The sequence below is a fragment of the Labeo rohita genome, chromosome 20, assembly GCF_022985175.1.
Source record: "Labeo rohita strain BAU-BD-2019 chromosome 20, IGBB_LRoh.1.0, whole genome shotgun sequence".
NCBI classification, from domain to species: domain Eukaryota; kingdom Metazoa; phylum Chordata; class Actinopteri; order Cypriniformes; family Cyprinidae; genus Labeo; species Labeo rohita.
In genome coordinates, this window is record NC_066888.1 from 12,248,565 (window position 1) to 12,274,827 (window position 26,263).

The following is a 26,263-nucleotide window of genomic DNA, read 5'->3' on the forward strand; positions in this document are numbered from 1 at the left end:
ATACTTATGCAATGTACTTATTTCAGTTTTTTTTTTTTTTTTATAAATTTACAAAGTTGTGACAATTCTGTTTTTGCTTTGTCATTATGGTGTATGGAGTGTAGATTGATGTGGAGTTTAGGCAGCAACATAAAAAAATGTGAAAAAAAATGTATATAAAAAAAGGTATGAATACCTTCACAAGGCACTCTATGCATATATTTCTAATCTATACCAGTGATCTATACTAGTGGTTTAACTCTTTCAGAGAATGGACGGCAAAATGCAGAGGTTTATCCGGGAGGTGAACACCACAAGCAGATCCTGTGTGCTGTGGGACCTGGAGGAGGAGACGGATTACATTATTCAGGTGCAGTCAATCGGGCTGTACGGAGAGAGTCAGGCCAGCAAACGTGTCCACTTCAGAACCCTGAAGAAAACGGACCGCTTCCCCTCGAACAGTTCGAACCAAGGTAACAACAATACTGTATCATTCTTCACACTTTTGATGCAGTCCATCACAGCCTGACATTTTGTGTGTTAAAAATGAGAAACGTCAAATGTGAACAGCACAGGGACTGTTTACATTCTCAGCGGATTCTGCCTTTGTGTTCAACAGTTCCCTTTCCTACAACCCAATTAATTATTGATGAACACTTTACGCATGGATGCAGGTAGACCTTGTTACTGCCTCTCATTTTCAGCTCCAATTTCTAATCAGCTTGCTGCCTCTCAGGGGATACGCTGTATATTGGCGCTGTGCGGCACAAGTGGGTGGTCCCTAATAGCAGGCCAGTTGAGTGGATTATTAACACCCATTTCAGTGATGTATTTGAGACTTTTGCTCTTTGGTATGAAATCTGGAACAGCACTGAAAACCAGATAAATCAAGTTGCTTTCAACACAAGAGTAGGTATTTTTACCAGCGATGTTGAGAACAACAAAACATCCAGTCTTTGCACGCCGATGCAGATGGAGTGCTTGAAATTAATCACCCGAGCATTCAAAGATGCACGTAGTTCAGAAACACGCTCAATATGTCATTAATGCTCTCCTGCCTTGAACTCAAATAACATATTCAGCACATTAAGAATGTATCATCAAATTTCAATTGAAGACATCATGTTGATACAGGAAGGTGTGTAATTACAGATGTTCACTAAACACAAATGATTCCATAGAGCTTCAGTTCAATTCAACTGCATTTAAAATTATTCCTAAAGCTCCTTTATGATTGAACAGGGAAAAAAAAGTCTTTCATATAGCTTCTTTTGTAGACATTTGAATTTAGCTTCATCTTGGCTGTTAGTTGTGTATAAGGCCAGAGTCTAAACTCATCCAACTGAAGAGAAAAGCCTGTCATTTGAATTGCTTGGACAGAAAAAGCCTGCAGAACTTACACACACAATGAGGCATAAGAAGTGTACTCTCAGCTTGTTCTAAGCTCATTTTTAAAAATAAGATGTATGGCCAGTGCTACTATATTTCTACTATAGTTCAGGGACTTTTAAGAATATCTCTCATTCTCTTTATTTTTAGTCCTCTGTCATTATAGTTTCAAGTGCAGTACACTTGATAAACAAAATATGCGTTATATAAAACTGTTTTAAAATTGTCTACATTGCTTTTCAGTCATAATGCCATTTATAACTCAAATGACATTTGGTGCAGATGTGTATACAGATATCATGCAGGTGATTATGGAATAGATAATGCAGTTTGTCTGTTATCTTGCTGCTCATATTTGGTTAATCAGTTTACAGTGTTCAGTATTAAAGGTGACCTATAATGCCCCTTTTTATAATATGTAATATAAGTCTCAGGTGTCCCCAGAATGTGTCTGTGAGGTTTCAGCTCAAAATACCTCACAGATCATGCATTATATAATTTTTAAAACTGCCTACTTTGAGTGGAAGCAGAAACACGCTGTTTTCGTAATGTTTCTTTAAATGCAATAATGTCTCTTTAAATGCAAATGAGCTGCTGCTCCCCGCCCGCTTTTCCAGAATACAGCTGTACATTTACAGCTCGTACCTCAGATGCTCTGCCAAAAAGCATCTTTTCTCTTTCATGTCTTATTGCGCTTAAACTGTCAAATACACACAAGTTTATGTTAAAAACACAAGTTAAATAACAGTTTAAGGTAACACAAGGTAAAGAAACTGCATGTTTAAATTAGATCTGTGTGGCTGGAATTCTAAATAGTGTTCTGTGCTTATCTGTGCAGTCAACAACAGAACAGTTAGCATGCTACAAGCAAACTTGTAGACCGTGGTCACTTGCGAAAATACAATGGTGGCGCCGTAGGTGGAAACATGAAGATTAAGGGGTGGTAATATTATAATAAGATCTCCTTTCAACGTAAATACATTCATTTTCTGACAAAAATGGTAAAAGTTCCTCAAAATTGAAGAAAAAGTTATGCCCAGAGAAAGAGTTTAACAATGCATCATTCAAATACGGTAATTCTACACATTAGCATGATTGTGAGCCAGTGATTTACTGCATGTTCAAAGGAGTTCCAATTAGTGTAGACTCTCACAATGCATCAGTGCATCTTTCTCTGTTTCTATAATAATGAGTCTCATCATGATGCAAAAACAGTTCAATTCCAACCCTCCCTCCATCCTGCGGTGCATAGATTTGAAATTAGAAGCAATAAACTTAGCAGGGAGTATTTGCCATCTGCTTACAAACAGGAAACGTGATCCAATGCAGAGTTCTGTTTTTCAACTCTCAAAGTCAGCTTGTCATAATCGCCTAAGGAATCTGACCGGCATCCAGACAAATCCAAAAAGGAAAGAAGTCGTCTTCATAAAGATAATAGAGAGAGATAAGAAAAGTGTGCCAAGTCATTGAGTAATGTGTCTTGTTTTGTGACTCTAGACAGTTTCACTCGCATCTCTGAGGTATTTTTGGCCAGTGCTTCTCATGTGCTGTCAGACTGAGCTGAAGATGATTCCCATTGGACTCAATTACTGTGATACTTCAAAGAACTGAGTCTGTAGAAGCTGAGTCAATATCAAACACCAGGCCCTGCAGGTCTAACAAACAAACCTGTGCATCCTGATGAGGAAAGACCCATCACATTTATGACTAGAAAGACAATAAACAACTTATAGCAAGTGCAATGCTTTCTCTGTGACGATCCATACAGATCGGCTTTGCCTGCGCTCAAATGAATAGCTCAGGCAAAAATTTAAATTCTGTCATCGTTTATGCAAGAGGAATGCTTTGAAAAATGTCTCCAGTACATTTTGTCCATACAGGGAAAGTCAGTGGTGTCTAAAACATTGCCTTCACTGTATGGGGAGTGTATAACTTCTTTTGTACTACACAAAAATAGTCATATATAACAGATAATTAGATCCAGTTTCACTACACCGTTTGTTGAGAATGTGATGAGTTTGACTTGTGTCAGACATCATTGTTAATTTTGAGCCGACATCTGGTGGTTGTGATGTGGTTATTTTATGCCTTCTTAGAGATATGGTGGATGTCATCGAGCCAAGTATCACTTCTGTCATTAATAGCAGCCTTCCTAATGGTGTTGTTCCGATGGTCCTTGAGCAAGCGGTTGTTCAGCCGCCTCTTTAAAAAGCCTAACTTCGATCCACTAGATCTGAAGAATTACCAGCCCATGTCAAAACAGTGCATCTCAAAGATTTTAGAAAAGGTAGTTTGTTCACAGTTAGGACTAGTTTTACTAAACAGGGTAAATTATCGACCAAAGCAATATAACAAGTGCAGCGCAAATTAGCGTAGTCGCAAATATAGAATAAACAAATAAAGAAGCAACAGTGCACTATAAAGAACTGGAGTCCAAAAAATTAAGGTTTGCTAGAAGTTTTGATAGACCTGGTATTGCGTGACTCCTAGTTGAGGGATCCAAACTGTCTTTTATTTCCTGAAGCAAATTAAAAATAACATGGCTTGGCAAAAACAATATGTTTAGATAATGTGTTCTTCTGGCATTCCAAATAAATTAATACATGTGGAAAAAATCCTCTCCCTTCTACCACGCTTCCTTCTGGCTACAACTACTGCAGCCATTTCAAGCGCAAAATAAGACATGCTTTTTTCAGACGTTAAATAATGGCGCAAATGCCAGTAATTTGACGAGTACAAAAACGCATTGTGTGATTCAATTGAATACACTCACATAATTTTTCCTCCTGAAAGGGAAACTCCTACAAATGCATATTCAGTAAGGTCAGGCGCAAAAATAACTGTCCACGCCTTTTCAGCACTAATTCATCACTGCGCATCTTTAGTAAAACCTGACAGTAAAATTTTATTGCCAAAAGGACAGCTGGTGCAAGCTGTTAGTAAAACTGGTCCTTAATGTTTTTTTTAGGAAAGAATGAGATCTTACACAAGTTTCAGTCAGGTTTTAGGGCAGGTCACAGCACAGGGTCTGCACTTTTGAGAGTTGTAAAGGGTTTTGGGATGCACAGAAGTTTCCATAGACTCCTTCCATCTGAGCCGCTGAGAACACTGTGGTTAAATTTTATTATCGAAGGAAATGTCCCGGAAAAAAATCGCCTATATGTTTAGGGATCAATATCAACGCTTTGTGCGTGAACGTCAGCTCCATACAAAGTATCACATGTTTGTTTTACAAATTGCCTTTCTGAAAGAGTTTGTAATAGCACGCAACAGCACTATGAGACCAGACGTGCTCACCGTTTGTGTAATTCATAAACACACATATATTATGCACAGTACAGTATCAGATGACTGACTTTTAAACCGGTTTAAACATATAAGGCAGAACACCGCTACTGAGAGTTTCTGACATTTTCACTGCGTGAGATCTGTTTTGTTTTTGTGGGTTCTTTAAGCTCCGCCTTTTCTGAAAGGGGACCAGCAGCACCAACTCAATAGCATTTAAAGGGACAAACACAAAAACAGCGCATTTTGGTTCATACCCTAGAAGTGGCAATTTTAACAAGTTTCATCTGTTGGGTATTTTGAGCTAAAACCTCACATTGGGGACATTGGAGACTTATTTAAAATCTTGTAAAAAGTGGCATAATAGGCCCACATTAAAGTGTTTATCACATTTAGTTGGGATCTGTGTGACGGTTTTAAAGTGGTTGAATTCCTATCTTGCGAACAGAGCAAGATTCTCAGTATGGCGACAACAGCTCCTTTTGTGGGGTTCCTCAGGGCTCTGTTCTTGGCCCTGTATTGTTTTCCTTGCACATGTTGCCCCTGGACTTGATTTTTAATAAATATAGCACCATCTATATGTCAGTGATATGCAAATGTATCTCCTTTTTAAATCTGGAGAGAACTGTGGTTCAAATGTACTTTTGCCATGTCCGGGAGAGGCGAAGAGCTGGATGGTTTGCAATTTGTTTCAGTTAAAACAAAGTAAATACGAAATCTACGAGTTGTATTTGACCCGGATTGGAAATTCGACAAGCAGACTGATGCTGTAGAGAGTTGTTTTTTTTGGGTCTTTTGATTAAAAAACCCATTTTGTCGATACAAGATTAGGAAAAGGTTATTAATGTCTTTATCTTGTCTCGTCTGGACTGATGTTTTGTATGTGGGGTCCTGTCAGACCATTATTTCACACTTGCAATTAGTCCAGAATGCAGCTTCTTGTGAATGCTAAGAAAATTCAACATATCTACCCTGTTTTGGCCTCTCTCAAGTGGCTACCAGTGGGCTTCAGAATAAAATATAAGATTCTGTTATATGTGTTCAAGGCAGTGCATGGGATGGCTGCTTATGTGTCTGAAGTTACTTTTCGGGGGAAAAGTTGACAGCAGCTGGTGACTAGTTTGGAAAAAAAAATGGTCAATGGCTATGTCAACTCTTAACCAACAGTCTTCAAAATATCTTCTAAATATCCTTTGTCTTTGGGTTTGGAACAACTTGAGGGTGAGTAAATAATGACAGAATTTTAATTTTTGGTAACCTACCCCTTTAAAAATAAGGTTCCAAAGGATGGTTTTCACATCAGAAGAACCATTTTGGGTCCGAAAATATCCTTTCATTGAACAGTTCTCAGAACAACCATTTTTATCTTAGTGAAGGACAATTTGAAGACTTCCTTTCCACTGCTAAGTACATTTTGTGCTAAGGAAATGATCCATGAATGTTAAAGGTTCTTCATGGAACCATCGATGCCAAGTGTAGGTTTGGAACAACATGAGTCAGTAAATGAAGGCAAACTTTGTGTAGCTGCAGTGATTCTCTTCACGCTCTTCGTGAGAATGTCACAGTGAGACATACATGTGCCACAGTGTCTTTGAACTGATTTCAGGCTTGTGGAACTAATGAGCAGATGTCTTGCTTTGGATCTTTACACCAAAGACGAAGCGAGGACGCATTATGTTGTCTGGCATATAGCAGCTTTTTAAAGAGCTCTAAAGAGATCCCCTGTTGGGCTTTTGGAACATAACCAGTTAAATAAACAACACTGCGTCCCACATAAGGCTCTTATCTCTGTTGAGAGAGGTGGCGAGGGTAGGTTGAACCTGCTTGTGGAGCACAGACAGCATTCAGTTTCCACACGAGTGAAAAACCTCCACACTTATCGTTATAAATATTCATGGGGCTGATGAGAGGACCGTTTCGCCTGTCTTCTATCTTGAGTGTTTAACGGCGGAGAGTGTGAACGCGAGCGAGCGTTCATCTTAATGCTGTAAGACTGCTATTGGAAATCACGACAGTGCATGTGATCCTTCAGTAATTGGCTGGGCAGAATATACCCCCACCCCCCCAACCCTCCTTTTTCAATTTATGACAGCAGGTGTCTCAGTGGCAGCGCTGCTTTCATCCAGAAAGAAACAGCAATTGGGAAGAGTGGTGCTCTGGACCAACTCCACACAGGTTAAAAGATATCTGGAGGAGGAAATGGGCCTGAATTCAATCCCTTTAACACTGGATTAATAATGAAGACAGATGGCTGGGGGGATCAGGCAGTGGTTGGATGGTGCTGGTGATTGGGATGCTGGGAAATTGACCACCTTTGGGAAACATCCTTAGGGCTTAACAAAAGTAAAATTAATCACATAAGCGGCTGACTGCATTCTGCATAGTTTATTTTCAATTCATTTTTACACAATGTAACTTTTGGCCCTCTAGTAGTTGAAGCATAAAAATTGCAGAGGAACATAGTTTTTTTATTACATGATTAAGCTCTGGCTTCACTGTTCTTTTTGGATAAATCTAATGGCTTGTACCTTTATTTATGGGTGTGACGTAAACATGCACGGACAAATACCAGAAATATGAAGTTTCCAGTGAAATCCACCCTGACAGCTCTAAAGTATAAATAATTATTATTGGCTTGCCATAGTGATTTGGGGTAAACCAGTAACACAGTTACTTGTTACTTAGTACAGCTTAACATTACATGTTGAATAAACTTATTTTAGCTGACTGAACTTAAAATTTTAAGGCAGCAGGGTAACAAATTATTTTAAGATGACTCAACAAATTGTTTTTTATTTTTTACACTGTATGTGACTTTCTTCTTTTAGACAAATCAGAGTTATATTAAAATATGTTCCTGCTTTTTCAAGCTTTATAATGGCAGTGAATGGGTGGTGAGATTTTGAAGTCCAATAAAGTGCATCCATTCATCATAAAAAGTACTCCACATGGTTTAAGGGGGTTAAAAAGTACTTCTGTAGTGAATCAATGCATGTTTGAGAAGAAATCTCTGTATTTAAAATCATAATCTCTAGTTTCCGCTAACTTTCACACACGCGGAAGCACAGTGGAGAGACCAAAATAAATAAATAAATAAAAAATTCTCACTGGAGCTTACGCTACGTCTACATCCGACTTCATCTGCTGGAACGACACTCTCTCATCAACACAGTTAGCGGAATCTTGGGATTATGTTTTATAAAGTTTTAAATATTGATATTTTCTTGCATTGAAAGATGCATTGATTCAGAAGGCCTTTATTTACCCCCTGGAGCCGTGTGGAGTACTTTTTATGACAAATGGATGCACTTTATTGAACTTCAAAATCTCAACACCCGTTCACTGCCATTATAAAGCTTAGAAGAGACAGGACATTTTTAATATAGCTCAGATTATATTTGTCTGAAAGAAGAAAGACATATACACCTAGGATGGCTGACTAAATTATGGGTTAATTTTCATTTTTGGGTGAACTATCTCTTAAAGTGACTATTTTTTAATGTTTAAAAACTGCTATCCCAGTCTACAATTAATTTCCCTGAAAAAATACAGAAATTTCTGAACATAAAATTGTTCTTTTCTTTGTTTAAATGTTAATGGATCTACACTATTTTTTTTTTTTTTATAAAGGAGTGTGTGTGTGGTAAGTAATTTGTATAAATTGTATATATTTTATTTCAGTTGGTTTAACATTTTATATACATTTATTTATTTAAACTGCTCTTGAAAAGTTGGGGGTCAGTAAGACTTTTTCTAATTAATACTTTTATTCAGCAAGGACACATTAAATTGATTAAAAATAACAGTAAAGACTTTTATAATGTTACAAAAGATTTCTATTTCAAATGCTGTTCTTTAGAACTTTCTATTAATTAAAGAATCCTGAACATTAATCAGAGTTTGTTTCTACTAAATACTCCATACTTTTGAACAGTAGTGCATAAACAAATTTTTATAAACGTTTTTAATTTATGACTGCAAGAATGAAAATTGTGCACTTTTAATTTCAGAATTGGCCCAGTGACTGTATCAGCTATAAATGATCATGACCGTTCAGTTCACAAATGACCCTCCGTCTCCTCTAACAGATGACCCGACTGTCCAAGGCCTGGATAAAGCTCGACACCTGCAGACAGGAGAGATGATCATCATTGTGGTGGTGCTTCTTATGTGGGCAGGTGAGACACTGATGTCAGCTCAAAGGAAATGTGTGGACTCTATTAATAACGTCCAAGTCCTGGAATTCTGTTCTGGCTGTTTATGCGTACTAAGAAAAACTATGCTTGCAAACATTACCTCATGAATTATTAACCTCTGAGAGAGATGAAAGCAAACAAGTTAAGAGAGAGCGGATCATAATTTGTCTTGGATCTGCTAATGGTTATTAATTTTTCACCTGAATAATTTTTAACATCACTTGAATTAAGTGGTGCTTAAAATTCCACTATACATGCCAGCTCTAAAAGCCCTGAAAAACCATAATATGCATTATACTGATAAAATATGAAATGTAGTGGCTGAATATTGAGAAGGGCACAGGAAAGAGAAGCACTTCTCTGCTTACGTAAGGCATTGAGCCAGTCTGCTTCACTGTCACAAAATAATTCATGCGCTCAATTGCAACTGCCACTCCAGCAAACAAGGAATGTCTTCGCACCGCTGGGCTTTGACTACTGAAAGGAATTCTGTCTGCCCCTCTCCATCCAGAGGATGTTGAACGTGTCCAACATAAAGAGCAGGGGCAGCCCCACACTGGAGATGATATTTAAATAATTAAAGTTGTTGTGTTTTTTAATAATCAAGCTATTCAATCTCAAAAGGTCAAGGAAAAGTTCAATGGCACTATTGTATTTAATCATTTTCCCCAGTAATTTTAAAGGGATAATGCATCGAAAAATATAAATGTTGTTATTAACTACTCACCCTCATGTCGTTCCAAACCTGTAAGACCTTTGTTCATCTTCAGAACACAAATTAAGATATTTTTGATAAAATCCGAGAGCTTTCTGACCGTGCATAAACAGCAACACAACTGACACATTCAAGACCCAGAAAGGTAGTAAGGATATCTTTAAAATAATACATGTTACATCAGTGGTTCTACCTTAATTTTAGTTGTTATTTTAGTTTTCTCGTAGCTTCATAAAATTAAGGTTGAACCACTGATGTCAGATGGATTATTTTATTGATGTCTTTACTACCTTACTAGACCTTGAATGTGTCAGTCGGTGTGTAATTAATAACAGAATTTAAAATTTTTGGTGAATTATCCCTTTAATTATCCTGTAAGATTTAAAGCTGTGCAGTATACATGACTCTACTAAACCAGATGCTTTGTGCTGGGCTACTTAAGAAAATGGGCACACATACAGTAAGAGACAGAGGTGAAATGGTGGTAAACCGGGCACAGTTGTGTTTGTTCAGTAACTGTCTTATAGGGTTGGATGCTTCAGTGACTCTACCTATCAGTGTGTCTCTCTAGAGCTTTGTAGAGTTACGACAACTCCATGTCACCATGTCTTCTCTGTTTCCACAGCCGTAATTGCCTTGTTTTGCCGGCAGTATGACATAATAAAGGACAACGATTCCAGCAACAGCAAAGAGAAGGTAAAACCATCCTCAGAGAGAAGCACACCAGAGCACCACAGCGGAGGTCTGCTGCGGAGCAAGGTGGGACACCTGTGAACCTTTTTCTCAAAACTATCGTTTCTAATAGCCAAAGTCCTTTAAAAAAAGATGAAAGTTTAGTCTGCATTTTCTCTAAACCTGTATGACTTGCTTAGTGAAACGCAAAAGAAGATTAGCAAAATCCCTTCAAATCATTTCTTTCTCTGTACAATGAAATTGAAAGGAGACCAACGGCTGTCAAGCCTCACAAAACTTAGCAAAACCCCCACAAAAGCATCTTGAAAGTAGTCCATCTCACTACTTATAAAGTCTTCTGAAGTGAACTGATAATTTTCTGAAAAACAGACTTAAAGTCTTTATTCAATAAAAATCTTGCCTTACCTGTGCCTTGGTCTCCATTCACTTTCATTGTGTGGAAAAGAGGAGCTTATATAGCACTGTACCACTTTTCTTACAATGAAAAAAGGTCTTAAAAGAAAGAAGATTTTGAAAGACAATAAATGACAGAATTTAAGTTTTCAATAATTCTTAAAGGGAAACCCGGTTATTAAGAGACTTGTATGGCTTGATTTAACGCAAACGATGTCTCTTACTAAAATATGTACACTGTAAAAAACAATTTGTTGAGTCAAATTAAAATAATTTGTAACCTGGTTGCCTTAAAATTTTAAGTTAAGTCAACTCAAAAAATGTTTATTCAACTTGAAATGTTAAATTATACTAAGTGACAACTTAGATATTTGATTTGAATCAACTTTAAATTTTAAGGCAGCTGGGTTACTTACCCATCTGTTAAGTTTAGCAAACACAAATATCTAAGTTGTTACTTAGTACAACTTAACATTTCAAGTTGACTAAACTTATTTTAGTTGACTGAACTTACAATTTTAAGGCAGCAGGGTAACAAATTATTTTATTGAGCTCACTCAACAAATTGTGTTTTTTATTTTTTACAGTGTAGTAGAAAAACAATGAAAGATTTACGTTATTTAAAAATCCACATCGTTTTATAAATATTTTGGACTATGGGGGGCGCTATTATTTAGATGACAGGAAATGGTTGCACTCGGTTGCTATTTTTACCATGACACAACTCTGAAAATAAAATATTTATACGATGACCACAGCTACTGAAATAGTCACAGGTGGTGATGGATATAAGCGTAGGTTTAAACTAAATGTCGTATCATCGATTTTGTCCCCACAAGGAGTCTGAACATCCCTGGATATCAAGTGAAATCTATGCTGAGAAACTCTTTCAGTGGCTGCGGCATCAAGCGTTGGCATGTTTACATCCTGCTAGGATGGCATTTAGCGTTTCTTGTCTCTGCCGTTTGTAAGTTCTTTCAGTAACTGTGGTCTACTAAAAGCCTCAAAGGCATCAGGGCTAAAGTGAAGAGAACAAAAACACGGGTCTTTAGGACGTTTTATTCATCCACAGGCATCTTCCCATTCTTTTCTCCGCCTCTTATTGCTAAGAAAGCAGTGAAGACTTACATCACTTCTTTTGATGCCCTCTGACTGAAAATGACAACCAAAAGCCACACAATGTGGCATCGTATCAGCCCCCCATAGTCCAAAATATGTTTAAAACTATGTGGATTTTTTTAATATTAAGCCATACGAGTTGTAGGGCAAAAAAGATTTTTCTTCATTGTGAAAAATGCAGTTTTATCTGTAAATGAATGTGCTGTAACAGATTTTAGCTTTCAACTAAAATCTGTCACCAGTTTTGTAAATTGCAGTGCAAAACAGATATGTATTTATACTTTCCCCCCATAATTCCCTCACTTTCCCCCCATTTTTAAAACCTCAGATTGAGCTGAAATTGAGAAATCTATTTCCCTGTACATTCAGTTGTAAAAAAAGTTTATTCAACTTGAAATGTTAAATTATACTAAGTGAGAACTTAGATATTTGATTTGAATCAACTTTAAATTTTAAGGCAGCTGGGTTACTTACCCATCTGTTAAGTTTAGCAAACACAAATATCTAAGTTGTTACTTAGTACAACTTAACATTTTAAGTTGACTAAACTTATTTTAGTTGACTGAACTTAAAATTTTAAGGCAGCAGGGTAACAAATTATTTTATTGAGCTCACTCAACAAATTGTGTTTTTTATTTTTTACAGTGTAGTAGAAAAACAATGAAAGATTTACGTTATTTAAAAATCCACATCGTTTTATACATATTTTGGACTATGGAGGGCGCTATTAATTAGATGACAGGAAATGGTTGCACTCGGTTGCTATTTTTACCGTGACACAACTCTGAAAATAAAATATTTATACGATGACCACAGCTACTGAAATAGTCACAGGTGGTGATGAATATAAGCGTAGGTTTAAACCAAATGTCGTATCATCGATTTTGTCCCCACAAGGAGTCTGAACATCCCTGGATATCAAGTGAAATCTATGCTGAGAAACTCTTTCAGTGGCTGCGGCATCAAGCGTTGGCATGTTTACATCCTGCTAGGATGGCATTTAGCGTTTCTTGTCTCTGCCGTTTGTAAGTTCTTTCAGTAACTGTGGTCTACTAAAAGCCTCAAAGGCATCAGGGCTAAAGTGAAGAGAACAAAAACACGGGTCTTTAGGACGTTTTATTCATCCACAGGCATCTTCCCATTCTTTTCTCCGCCTCTTATTGCTAAGAAAGCAGTGAAGACTTACATCACTTCTTTTGATGCCCTCTGACTGAAAATGACAACCAAAAGCCACACAATGTGGCATCGTATCAGCCCCCCATAGTCCAAAATATGTTTAAAACTATGTGGATTTTTTTAATATTAAGCCATACGAGTCGTAGGGCAAAAAAGATTTTTCTTCATTGTGAAAAATGCAGTTTTAGCTGTAAATGAATGTGCTGTAACAGATTTTAGCTTTCAACTAAAATCTGTCACCAGTTTTGTAAATTGCAGTGCAAAACAGATATGTATTTATACTTTCCCCCCATAATTCCCTCACTTTCCCCCCATTTTTAAAACCTCAGATTGAGCTGAAATTGAGAAATCTATTTCCCTGTAAATTCAGACACGATACTTTCCATTAGCTCTTAATGAAAAGCGTAGCATAAGCATTTAGAGCTAAGAAGACAGGGAAAAACAACCCACACACGTTTAACACCTGCAGAGAGACTAAGACAGAAAGGAGAAAAGCATTTAGATTGTTATCCATCTCACTTTTCACAAAGACTGTTGGGCCGGGAACTGCTGATTGATAAAACCCCTGATTGATAAAACCTTTTTGTTATTTGTCGGATGAAACCTGCCAGCAATGAAGGATGAGACCGAACACTTTAATGGTCAGAGCGCCAGTCTGTCAACACTAGGCCAGTCCTGCATTCCCTGACTCATGTGAAAAGCTTCGTGGCCTCTCTCTGTTCGATTACTTTTGCGAGATCATTAACTAAACCTATGGAGCTTTATATCTGAACAGACAAGACTACAGTTTGGTGTGTTTTTGGCTCTGATCAGTAATGCAAGAGAAAGTGTGTCAGTGTCCCAGAATCACTATTTTTGTTTATAAGTAATGTAGAACACTACATTACTTATAAGGCTGAGCTTCAATACAGATTTTCCCATTTGCAAGCTCTACAATACGGTTCTGATTCATTTGGGTATGTTTTAGTGATAATGCTAATGCTGTAAATTAAACAGAGAAATCTTTCAGACACATTCAAAACGGTCTCTCAAAATAATCATAAAGTTGGAAATCAGACTACACCGATTGTAGTTTAGCCTTTGTTATTGCATGCAGCCTGTAAGGACATTTCTTTGTTTGGATTCAGTACAGACTGCAATTCAATACAAACTCACAACAGGTAAAATATGATTTCTTTTCCCATAGAAAGATAGTGTTTTTAAGCATTTAACATTTATTCCAAAATACCTCAAGGCAGTAAACAATCTATTTTATTTCTGAAGTAATGTTCAGCTATTCTTTTTACTAGTTAACTTTTAACTATTTTTGACTTTTTCGGATAATCAGTCATCTAAGCTTTGTAAATATTGGTCACAGACACAGAGATTTACTTAAAATTTCACCATGCTAATTAGTCACTAAAAACTCCCACAGATTATATTTTCAGGCCATTTTAAGTCTTATTTTGACATAAAGTGGTTATATCAAAGTGTGTGAGTTGTTTACTTACTTTTTTTAATTGGTCTTCCCATTAATGCCATTATATTGTTTATTCAAACAGATTCGCGAATGCTGAACGTGCACGAACATAAGAAGTGGGATTTAGCGCATAAACCAATCACAGCAGATTAAATATCATATCAAATCATATCGGTCATATCAAATGGAGGCATTGCCTCCTCTCACATAACATTCATTCTCAATTACCCCCCACCAAACTCACTGCACGCTTTAGGAGGTCTGATAAAACTCAGTGGGCTTTTTATTGTTATAATTTGTAATTCGGCAGTATTTTTCTATTATGGTACTATGAATTTTTTTCTCATCCAATATTTTGAGAAGACACTGATGCAAACATTTATGCGAACAGCTTATATACAAAATAAAAAATAACATGCAATTTTAATGATGCTCTTATTTTGAAAAAATAAATTATGCAAGGGATGTGTAAATTTATGCATATAACTGTAAATTATTAAAATAATCATTTTAAAATTTGTCTACAGCGCCTAATTTATGAAGTGCTATACAAATACATCTGCGTGCAGCCAGACCGGTTTAATATCGAATTTGTATAATGAAATGAACTGAATTGCAGTTAATTCGAAAAACAATATTTTTACCCAACCCTATAGAACAGCACCTTGAAACATGACTAAACTAATACTATTTTTTACTATAATTCAAATAAAGGCCATCATAATATTTACTACTTCTTTGTAGCATCTATAAGGATACAGCCTGGAAAGGAAAGTGGAAAATATTATGCATGACACTTAATTTTAGAATCAGAGATTTTTTAGCATAATAAGTTCTGTGGATCAAACACATGAGCTACTGACCTACTTCTAAAATGAACCATCTCAGGAAAACCACCATGTGCCTTTGATCCTTCCCGTGTTCCTGCAGCTCTTCGCTTGCCACTTTCTCTGCATTGGAAATTCAGAGCGATAAAACAAGGACAGACGCTTCACATTTCACCCGTGTGCCACTATTAATCCTTATAGCAGATCAAAAAACCAGGCCTTTTAGACGCATGATAAAATCAATATCAGACCCTTTGATGATGTCATCCCTTGCACCAAGACCATAATGGCCTCATTTTTGACATAGTGTACTGCTACAGAGCAAAATGCTGTGCATTCATCTCCGTGTGTATTACATCTTAGTGCTCACAGCCATATATACAATAATCTCAAGCTGCAAATACATCCAGCGGCGTTCTATCCATCCAGGAAGTCACACACAAACGATTGCAGGCGTTGATGAAACGGTTCCCTTGGAGGAGAATCACTCTTCTGTTTTTTTTGTCCTCCTGTCTGTTGCAGTTCCACCAGTCTGTGCCATCTATCAACATCATTGAGGTGTGATGGGAGTATCGTAGACGTCAGTCACGCCCACCCGGAATATCAGGATGACAGTATGTCGACCCTTTCATCACCACACCGTCAAAAATCCATCAGCTACTCCGCAGTACTGGCCCACCCATATACACATATTAAAGCAATCTACTGGGACTGTAAATAACATATTGCGTATATGACTGGATGTCTATATTTTATGATGGATAGAGGAACTCCTAAAACTCTTACTGCAATATATCAGACTAAATCTGCGATTTTTTTCTCTTGTATAGAAAAGGAAGGAATGTGTATTTTTGTAATGGTCCTGAAGTATGACAGGGTTTCTACTCTTTATTAGCTCGTTTTGTTTGTGCATGCAACTTTCGTGGTCTGATAGGATGTGTACAGAAGACGGTCTTGAGATTAAAGAAACAGTTCACCCAAAAATGAACCCAATGCATTTTTAATAAAGTTTATTTATTTATTATTATTCTGATTCAAACAGATTTGAAGAAATTTAGCATTACATCACCTGTTCACCAGTGGATCCTCTGCAGTGAATGGGTGTTGTCAGAATGAGTCCAAATGGCTGATGAAAACAATCGACATGGCTCCAGTTTATCATTTAACATCTTGTGAAGTGAAAACCTGCATGTTTGTAATAAATCAAGACGTTTTTAAGCAAACCATTGCTTCCAGCTAAAATATGAGTCCTCTATTCATAATATTGCTTTCTCAAGTGAAAAAATGATCTTGTCTGAATCAGGAGAGAAATATACACGATCAAGCACTGTTTACAAACGAAAACAGTCCAAAATATTTCTAAACACTTTTTACTTCACAAGACATGAATTGATATATTGGGGTTGTTTGGATTACTTGTGGGTTATTGTGATATTTTTATCAGCTGTTTGGACTCTCATTCTGACGGCACCCATTCACTGCAGAGGATCTATTCGTGGGCAAGTGATGTAATGCTAAATTTCTCTAAATCTGTTCTGATAAAGAAACAAACTCACCTATATCTTGGATGGCCTGAGCTTGCGTATTTTCTGCAAATTTTAAATTTTTAGGTGAATTGTTTCAAGTTTGTGCTCTTATTTTATTAGTCTGTAAATGTGGTGGAATTGTGTCTGTTCTGCCTATTAAAGAGAACAGACTTATGCCAAATCGCTCTGCTTGCAAACAGTTTCATCTCTTCACCTTCCTTAACGGTTTTTATGTCTCCTAAATATGCTAGTAATATTTATTTGCGTATTTACCCAGTCACTATGTTATCATTTAAAAACATTACAACCTGAATAATGTACATAGATGCTAATCTTACTGTGTAAAAAAGAATATCCTGACTGAATTATTCTTCATTTTAAAGAATATAAAGATGACTAAACCTAATGATGAAAAGTGCATGCATACATAGTTTTGCATTTATGCTCTTAGTTCATGGTTCCTCTTTTAAATTAGTTGATCTATCTGTTTTAATAAAGATAATGAATGACTTGATGTAAGTTTGTTTTTTTCTTTCTTTTTTATTGGCATTAGCATATTTGGTGTATGAGAGAAGTATCCACTTTTTTTCTGAACGCGGAAGTCTCCCCTGACTGGAACGATACTTTACATTTCCGGTCTCTTGTGTTTCTAGTCAAATTAATGTATTTTACCAGCCGATAACATAATGTTAAACATATGAACGTGGTTTTAAAAAGCACATGGCGGCACAAGATGTGTTTTGAACAAATATTTTATTATACATTATTAAATATCAACCAGTGTTTACATATATATGCAAATGACCTCTTCAGCTCAGTTATGGTTTCATGATGGTTTAAATAATACAAACTAGTATGTGTACAAAGCCAAACATAGATTGCATAGATTTTTTCATAAAGCACCAACTTCAAATTCTTACTATAAAAATAAAAGAAAACATTATAAAATCACACACAATTGTCTCTACTTATTGAACAATACTTAAGAAATCATTTTAGATATGATGACATAATAAAAATGTGTTTTTACTACAGCTGTTGCAACACAGAAAACAATGATTTTTTTTTTTTGTGAAATCAGAACAAGCATTAATAATTAACCCACAGACAGATTCAATATGATTAATCAAAATAAGCAGAACACCACTAACTGAATTAAGAAATTTACACTGCTATTACAGTATTCTGTTAAATTAAATAAAACTTATTCCACTTTCAGCAGGACAGAAATGGTTAAATGTTTTTGATCTGTAATATTGATTGGAAATACTGCATGTTCAAAAAAGCACAAAAGAAAAAAGCTGACAGAGCCACTGAGGCTCAAAGGCTGAACGTTTAATGATTTCAGAGAATGATGAAGAGATTTCGGAGCGTGCATTTTAATACAACGTTAAAAAAAAGGGCAGAGTGGCAGTAACCCTAGCTGCTAGAGACTGATTAGGACTCATGGGAAAAAGATCATTTTTCATTTCTGAGAGGCAAAATGTAATATTCTTTAGTTCTTATAAAGCAAAGAAATGCCAGAACCTATAGAAGAAAACAAGATATTATTTTTTGTGCCTTTTCTATTCAACATCTATTTGACACAATATGATGCTTATTTTTTTAACCAAATCAGTATTTTTGACATCATTTGAAAAGAAAGAAACAAAACAACAAAAAAGTCTGTAAATATATGAAATTGCATATATTTAAAATAATTAAGATTAAAAATAGGTTTCACTCAGGATAAGCAATAGGGTGCAACACTCTACTGTAGACATAAATAATAATAATAATAAATCTATTATTAGAAGCCAGTGTAAAAGGCTTTCACACAAGATTATTTTGGATCCTATAGAAGAAAGAAATTCAGTGTTTGAGGCCTTTGTAAAATATTTTAAAATTCCATGATCACAGAAGAGTTTCTGTAATGATTGCTTAAGCAAACGTCACCCTGACCCACAATATGTATCTGAAATTGAATTACAGTGCTTCAGAATGTCAGTCCTGAACAATTCTACATACTTACATTTGTAAACATTCACCTAGAGTGTATAACTCCACATCTAAAGCTCCACAACACATGCAGCTCTAGTACTTCACATCCTCTGATGTTTAATCACACTTGTCTGAGAGCTTTGCAGTGGGTTTGTTCAGTGCAAAGCACTCGATTGAAACGATCCACACCATGTGACTTGAAGAACAGACATCTGTTTTTTGTGGAATGTACATTTGGTCTCCCTTTTAAGTACATGTTTGCAGTTATTGTTCATTTAAATAGCAGAACCCAAGTATCTACAATATAGCACCTGTGTGTTGAAAAGATTTACACGTTTTACATGATATATGTGGCAAATCTACCTACACAAACGCTTGAATACAATATAACAACATGCAGTTTCATACATGTTGTGTTGTCAAGTACTTACCCTGAACTTACAGTATTACAATGTAAGTACATTGGCATTCAAGAGTTATATAGTTGAATCATGCACATCTATGCTGTTTTGTGGTGTTGTTTCTGTTTTAAGTGGCAGTATTGTGAATGAGTCCATCACTGAGGCATACGTTGCACGTTGTGTGCGGTGCTGGGGTGTGTTGTGTGTTCAGGACACTTTCTGATAGGCTGGTGAGAGTGATGTGTGTGTTCAGTCTGAGTCCTCACTGCTGAAGGACAGGAGATCTTCTTCCGCTGGACTCAAAGCTGCATCCTCAGACACGGTTCTGCTGCGGGACGTTGCCAGTCTGACGGAGGTAACGGGAAGAGTGATTCTGAATATTTCTGTTTTGTTACATTTCTTTTTCTTTCATTTTTTTTTTTAATCCTAAAACTTAGTTTATTTTGAGGACTACATTTACACTAAAAAATAAGAAAGATGCACATGCAACAAGTCTTTAAGGAAGACAGGCTTTTATCAGGGTTCCCACAGTCATCAAAAACCTGGAAATTTCATGGAATTTAACATTTTGGAAAAATCATTTTATTATAATTTATATTTTTTTATTCATATATTTTTTTAAGTATACATATACATTTTGTACTTACGCATAGCTCTGAATAATTCATCAGCTATACTACAGTTCAAAAGTTTGGGGTCAGCAAAAATTTTTTTTTTGTTTTTTGTCAAGTTTCTTATCAAGGCTTTATTTATTTAATGAAAAACACAGTAATACTGTGAAACTGTATTACAATTTAAAAAACACACTTAAATTTTAATATTCATTATTTAATATTTAATATACACTTTATTCCTGTGATTGCAAAGCTAAGAAAGGCCATTTCCGCCACTGAATAAAAAAGGTAATTGCGATTTTTTGTCTCACAATTTGAACTGAGAAAAAAATAGGAATTATGAGATGTAAACTCGCAATTACAAGAAAAAAAGTCAGAATTGCAAGTTTTTATCTTGCAATAAAATCTGTGTAAAATTACAAATTGCAAAATGCAAACTTGCAATTTATTGTATGAAAAAAGTCAGGATTGTGAGATTAAAACTCAAATTTGCGAGGAAAAAGTCAGAACTGCGAGTTTTATCTCAATAAAACTGTGAAAAAAAATCAAGAATTGCAAGATGTAAACTTGCAACTGTAAAAAAAACTCAGAATTGTAAGATTAAAATAATTTTTTGCGAGAAAAGGTCAGAATTGCGAGCTTTTAACTCACAGTAAGAACTGAAAAAATATCAAGAATTGCAAGATGTAAACTTGTATTTTTGAGAAAAAGTTGCATGTTCTTTATCTTGCAATAAAAACAGGAAAATTAAGAATTGTGAGCTTTTATCTCACAATAAGAACTGAGAAAAATTAGGAATTGTGAGATGTAAACTCGCAATTGTGAGAAAAAAAAGAATTGTGAGCTTGTATTTGTGAGGAAAAAGTCAGAATTGTTTTTATCTTGCAATAAAAACTGCGTAAGATTACAATTTGCAAAATGTAAACTCACAATTTATTGTGTGAAAAAAGTCAGGATTGTGAGAACTTAAATTTGCGAGAAAAAGTCAGAACTACGAGTTTTATCTCAATAAAAAATGTAAAAAAATCAAGAATTGCAAGATGTAAACTCGCAATTGTAAGAAAAAGTCAGAATTGTAAGATGAAAACTAATTTTTGTGAGAAAAGGTCAAAATTGCAAGCTTTTATCTCACAATAAGAACTGAGAAAAAATTAGGAATCGTGAGATGTAAACTTGTAATTGTGAGGAGGGAAAAAAGTCAGAATTGTGAAATAACTCAAATTTATGAGAAAAGGTCAGAATTGTGAGTTTTATCTCAATAAAAACTGCGAAAAAATTAAGAATTGCAAGATGTAAACTTGCAATCGCAAGAAAGTCAGAAAAAAACTCATTTGCAAGGAAAAAGTCAGAATTGTGATCTTTTATCTCAGTAAAAACTGCGGAAAATTACGAATTGCAAAATGTGAGTTTTTATCTTGCAATAAGAGCTGAGAAAAATAGGAATTCAAGATGTAAACTTGCACTTGTGAGAAAACTCAGAATTGTGAGAAAAACTCTTGTGAGAAAAAGTCAAAACTGTGAGCTTTTATCTCAATAAAAACTGTGAAAAAATTACAAATGGCAAAAAGATAAAAACTCATTTGCGAGGAAAAAGTCAGAATCGTGAGCTGATTAATTTAGGGGGATATCATACTGACCCCAAACTTTCGAACTGTAGTGTAGATATATTGTTCAAGCAGTTATTTTAAACAGATCATCAGTTTGAATCAGTCTGAAACTAAACTTTTTTTTTTTATTATTATTATCTGGTAATCACAAATGTTTCGAAAGGTCATGAAAATTTACTGGGAACCCTGTTGTATGTTTTTATGTTGAAGTGAAAGACAGTAATCTTGTCAGGCAGTGACCATGAAGGCACTAAGTGTGATGTAAGTCTGAAGTGTAATGATATCAGTTTCTGGCTGAGGCTTGATGATAACTGAGGCTCATCATTAAGCGGTACGGTTTCTCTCACCTCACTTACCTGCGTCCATCTCCTCCACCTCCATATTGCTGCGTGGCAGGTGAGAGACAGTAAGCTATGATTAAACCATCACATCCTTCCCAGCATCCCACTGTTCAAACTTTACCAGCCTTTGTCAGCAAGTGGAGATCTAGGTCTATTATTGCGATTTTATTGTGTTTTTTTCTTATTGCTCACTGAAAGGAAAGAGCTGACTATTTGGATTCGCCTCATCTGATTCACTTAAGGGAATCAAGGTCCTTTGGCCCATTACATTACTTATAATAATGGATTCTTTTGGCAGGATGTCAGTGTCGTTTCTGACCTGCTGTATGCCAGTAATGAAGTCATAGTAATGCTTTGGCATCACAACCAGTTACAACTTTGTGGTAAGCAATCATAGTATGATTTGTTTCAGGTTAAAAATACATTGATTAGAAAGCACATTCCTGTGCACCTGTACATAAGAATGCTTGGAACTCACTAAGCAATCAGTTCCTAAACATTCAGCAATGAAAGCACTGATGTTTGTGATTTTTATTGCTTGGTGCTCCATAAAAGATGCCCATACAGACAGAGATAGTGAGTTAAACTCAAAAATCTAAAAAGGTAACTAAATGAAAACAAACACACACATACTAAAATGAAACAATAATAATATAATTACAATAAAATAAAATAAAATAAACATAATTCTAATTAATTAAAGAATTGTATTAGTATTAAAGTATTAATCCAATGACAAAACAGATTATACTTTTATATCAATAATTAATTAAACATATTAATTATAAAAAATATAAATGATTAAAAATATACTAATTTATTATATTCTAATTATAAAATATATATCTAATTATTCATCCAAAACAGAGCAGATAATAATGTTAAGTTAATAATTCTAATTAATTAAAATATTAATTGGATATAATTTATTACAAAAATATGAATAACAAAATATTAATTTATTATATTTTAATTAGAAAATGCTTCTAATTACAGAGCAGATTATAATTTTAGAATAATAATTCAGTGTAATTAAAAATGTAAATGATTAAAAAATATGAATTATTATACGCCCATACAAAGAGAAAAAGTGAGTTAAACTCAAAAATCTACCAAAAATCTAAAAAATGTATTAAATTATAACACACACACACATTGCAAAAAAGTACATTCATTGCATATGATTATAATTGTATTGTAATAATTCTAATTAATTAAAAATATTTATTATAATTTATTATAAAACATTAGTTATTAATAAAATATCAATTTATTATATTTGAATTATAAAATTAATCCAAATGACAGAACAGATTATACTTTTATATTAGTAATTCTAATTAATTGATTATATTATAAAATATGAATTATTAATAAAATACTAATTTATTATATTCTAAATCTCTATCAAATTAATTCAGTGAAAGAACGGCTCATAATATTATATTAATAATTCAAATTAATTAAAATATTATTTTGGTATAATTTATTATAAAAATATGAAAAATAATTTAATTGTAAAATGTATCTAATTGCAGAGCAGATTATAACTGAAGATTAACAATACAGTTTAATTAAAATTATAAATTATAAAAATATGAATTATTATATGGCCATACAAAATAATCTACCAAAAATCTTTAAAAAAATCATAAAATGAACACACACACACACACACACACACACACATATTAAATTAAAAATAATAATTGTATATTAATTGCATATGATTATAATTTTATATTAATAATTCTAATTAAACTATTTATGTATTACAAGTTAATATAAAAACATTAATCATTAATAAAATATCAATTTATTATATTTTAATTATAAATTAATCTAAAGACAGAACAGATCTTTTAAATGAATAATTCTAATTAATTAAACATTAATTATAAAAACATGAATTGTTATTAAAATGCTAATTTATTATATTCTAATTATAAAATTCACCCAGTGACAGAACAGGTTATAATGTTATATTAATGATTCTAATTAATTAAAATATTAATTTGGTATAATATTATAAAAAAAAAGTACGACAAAGTATTAATTACCAATTACAGAGCAGATTGTAATTTTAGATTAATAATTCAGTTCAATTAAAAATATAAATTATAACAAATATTAATTATTAATACACATGTATTTATTTATTAAATTTAAATGATAAAATTCAAATGACAGAACAGATTATAATTTAAGATTAAACATTTTAATTAAAAATATTTATTATCATTTTTATAAAATATGTATTATTAATAAAATAAATATGTAAGTATAAATTAATTATTTACATGACAGAACAGATTCTCTATTTGTCTTGCCAAATCTGTTAATGTGGGTAATAAGAACATATTCATTATTTTGGTCATTCTTGTTTGTATTACTAACAGCTTTAACTGTTGACAAAAAAACCTTAAATGAAATCATTATGAACTCTTTACATGCCATCTGCTGCTGTCTATGGGTGCTAGCTGAACATCAATAACTCCAACCTATCATTGCATTCATTTCCAGAGCTCTGTTTGAATTGATATTAATAACTGTGTATGGAGAGACACTCAAAATAAAATGATTCTCCTCGTCCATTAATCTGAAGCAGAGCCACTGCCGTTAATGTGTTTCAGCGCTCCTACTGTGTGCCGAATCTCGCTCCATCTCCACTTTATGAGACATAATGTCACACCTGAGGGAGCGCGAACACATTAGCTGATTATATGAGGCAAATATTTTACAAATAGTTCCACATCAGCATACAGATGGCCTCAAAACTCACACACACGTGCATGATATGCTAGAAAAACACACATTCTGATTTCTTGGTGTCTTTAAGGAAGCAAATCAACCCTTTCGCCTCTAGCTAATAAACAAAGAGTTTTAGTGCATCTCGGGGGAAATCATCTCTTTTTAAATGCTGAATTCAGACATTTGCTGAGCCGCATTGCAGATAAAACAAATGCAAGTGAATAAATACCATTCAAACGTTTGGGGTCAGTAAATTTTCCCTTTTAAAGAAATTAACACTTCATTCAGCAAACACTTTAAATTGATAAAATGTGACAGTACACACTTATAATGTTAAAAGAAGATTTTAGCACAAATAAATGCTGTTCTTTTGAACTAAAAATGACATTAGAATGATTTATGAAGGATCAAGTGATACTGAAGACTGGAGTAATGATGCTGAAACTTCAGCTTTGCATCAGAGAAATAAATTACATTTAATTTTAAATATATTAAAATAGAAAACAGTAATTTTAACTTATATTCTCAAAATCTTACTGTATTTCTGATCAAATAAATGCAGCCTTAGTAAGAATAAGAGGCAAACATTTCAGAATGATATTTTAATAATTGTAATTAAATAAAATTTTAATTTGGTATTTTTTTAATAAAAATAATAATAATAATTTACCAAACAAATTAATTTAAAAATGTATCTAATTACAGAGCAGATAACAATTTTAGATTAATAATTAAGTTTAATTAAAAATATAATTATAAAAAATATAAATTATTAAATGACCATACAAACAGAAATAAACACAAAAATCTACTAAAAATTGAAAAAATATTTAAATTTAAACACACACACACACACACACACCCATTAAATAAAAAATATATTTGTACATTAATTGCATTTTATTTTAGATGAATAATTCTTATTAATGAATATTTATGTATAATTTATTATTAAAAAACATTATAAAAAACATTAATAAAATATCAATTAATTATTTTTAATTGTAAAATTAATCTAATGACAGAACAGATTAGACTTTTGTATTAATAATTCTAATTACTAAAACATTATTTATAAAAGAATGAATTCTTAATAAAATGCTATTTATTAAATTATAATTATAAACCTTATCTTCAACATGTTTTAGTAATAATTCTAAATAATTAAAAGACTTTAAATTGATAAGAAGTGATAGTAAAGACATTTATAATGTTAAAACAAGATTCTCTTTCAAATAAAAGTTTTTATTGTTAAAAAGGATTTTATAATGATTTCTGTACAATCATGTAAATGGAGTAATGATGCTGAAAATTTAGCTTTGAATCACAGAAATAAATTACGTTTAAAAATATATTGAAATAGAAAACAGTAATTTTGACTTTTAATAATATTTCACAGTAAGACATTTTGTTTACTGTATTTTTGATCAAATAAATGCAGCCTTGGTGAGAATAATGTATAAAAAAACATTTTACAAATCTTACAGACTCCAAACTTTTGAATGGTAGTGTAGATATATTTATATGCATGTGAGTGTATTAAAGTGCAAGTTGTGATCAATAAGCACTATATCTCCAAATAAACACCATCCTGGGAGATCAATCTTTGATTTCATAGACAGTTTGACTATGTGTGTGCAGACAGGAACACAAGTGTACCTTGAAAATGCATCATCGAGGCCATCTTCCGCATCCTGAAAATACAAGAACATTCAATAACCATGTAAGAAAACCATTACAGATCACATCTATATCATACATACAGATTCAGAGGGTAAATTCATGTAAATGAGTTAAATCAGCACCAGCATG

The 26,263-nt window shown here is 33.7% G+C and overlaps 2 protein-coding genes across 7 annotated transcripts in view; one reads left to right on the plus strand and one right to left on the minus strand.

Moving 5' to 3' along the window:
- Positions 1 to 17,271, plus strand: part of fndc4a (fibronectin type III domain containing 4a) — a 37,490-nt gene extending 20,219 nt beyond the window's left edge. For all 3 annotated transcript variants that reach the window (XM_051138484.1, XM_051138485.1, XM_051138483.1), the window contains exons 3-6: positions 248 to 452; positions 8,742 to 8,831; positions 10,190 to 10,323; positions 15,754 to 17,271. In XM_051138484.1, coding sequence (XP_050994441.1) covers positions 248 to 452; positions 8,742 to 8,831; positions 10,190 to 10,323; positions 15,754 to 15,795 — 471 coding nt within the window. In that variant the 3' untranslated portion in view covers positions 15,796 to 17,271. The remainder of the gene's footprint in view (positions 1 to 247; positions 453 to 8,741; positions 8,832 to 10,189; positions 10,324 to 15,753) is intronic.
- A 222-nt stretch (positions 17,272 to 17,493) lies between these two features.
- Positions 17,494 to 26,263, minus strand: part of si:dkey-71h2.2 (low density lipoprotein receptor adapter protein 1-B) — a 41,867-nt gene continuing 33,097 nt past the window's right edge. The window contains exons 8-10 of one of the 4 annotated variants that reach the window (XM_051138480.1): positions 26,111 to 26,145; positions 21,716 to 21,744; positions 17,494 to 19,484 (exon numbers count right to left, since the gene is read on the minus strand). In XM_051138480.1, coding sequence (XP_050994437.1) covers positions 19,438 to 19,484; positions 21,716 to 21,744; positions 26,111 to 26,145 — 111 coding nt within the window. In that variant the 3' untranslated portion in view covers positions 17,494 to 19,437. Of the gene's footprint in view, positions 19,485 to 21,706; positions 21,745 to 23,868; positions 24,393 to 26,110; positions 26,146 to 26,263 lie in introns of those variants that run through there. The other 3 variants (XM_051138482.1, XM_051138479.1, XM_051138481.1) reach the window with 3 other exon arrangements.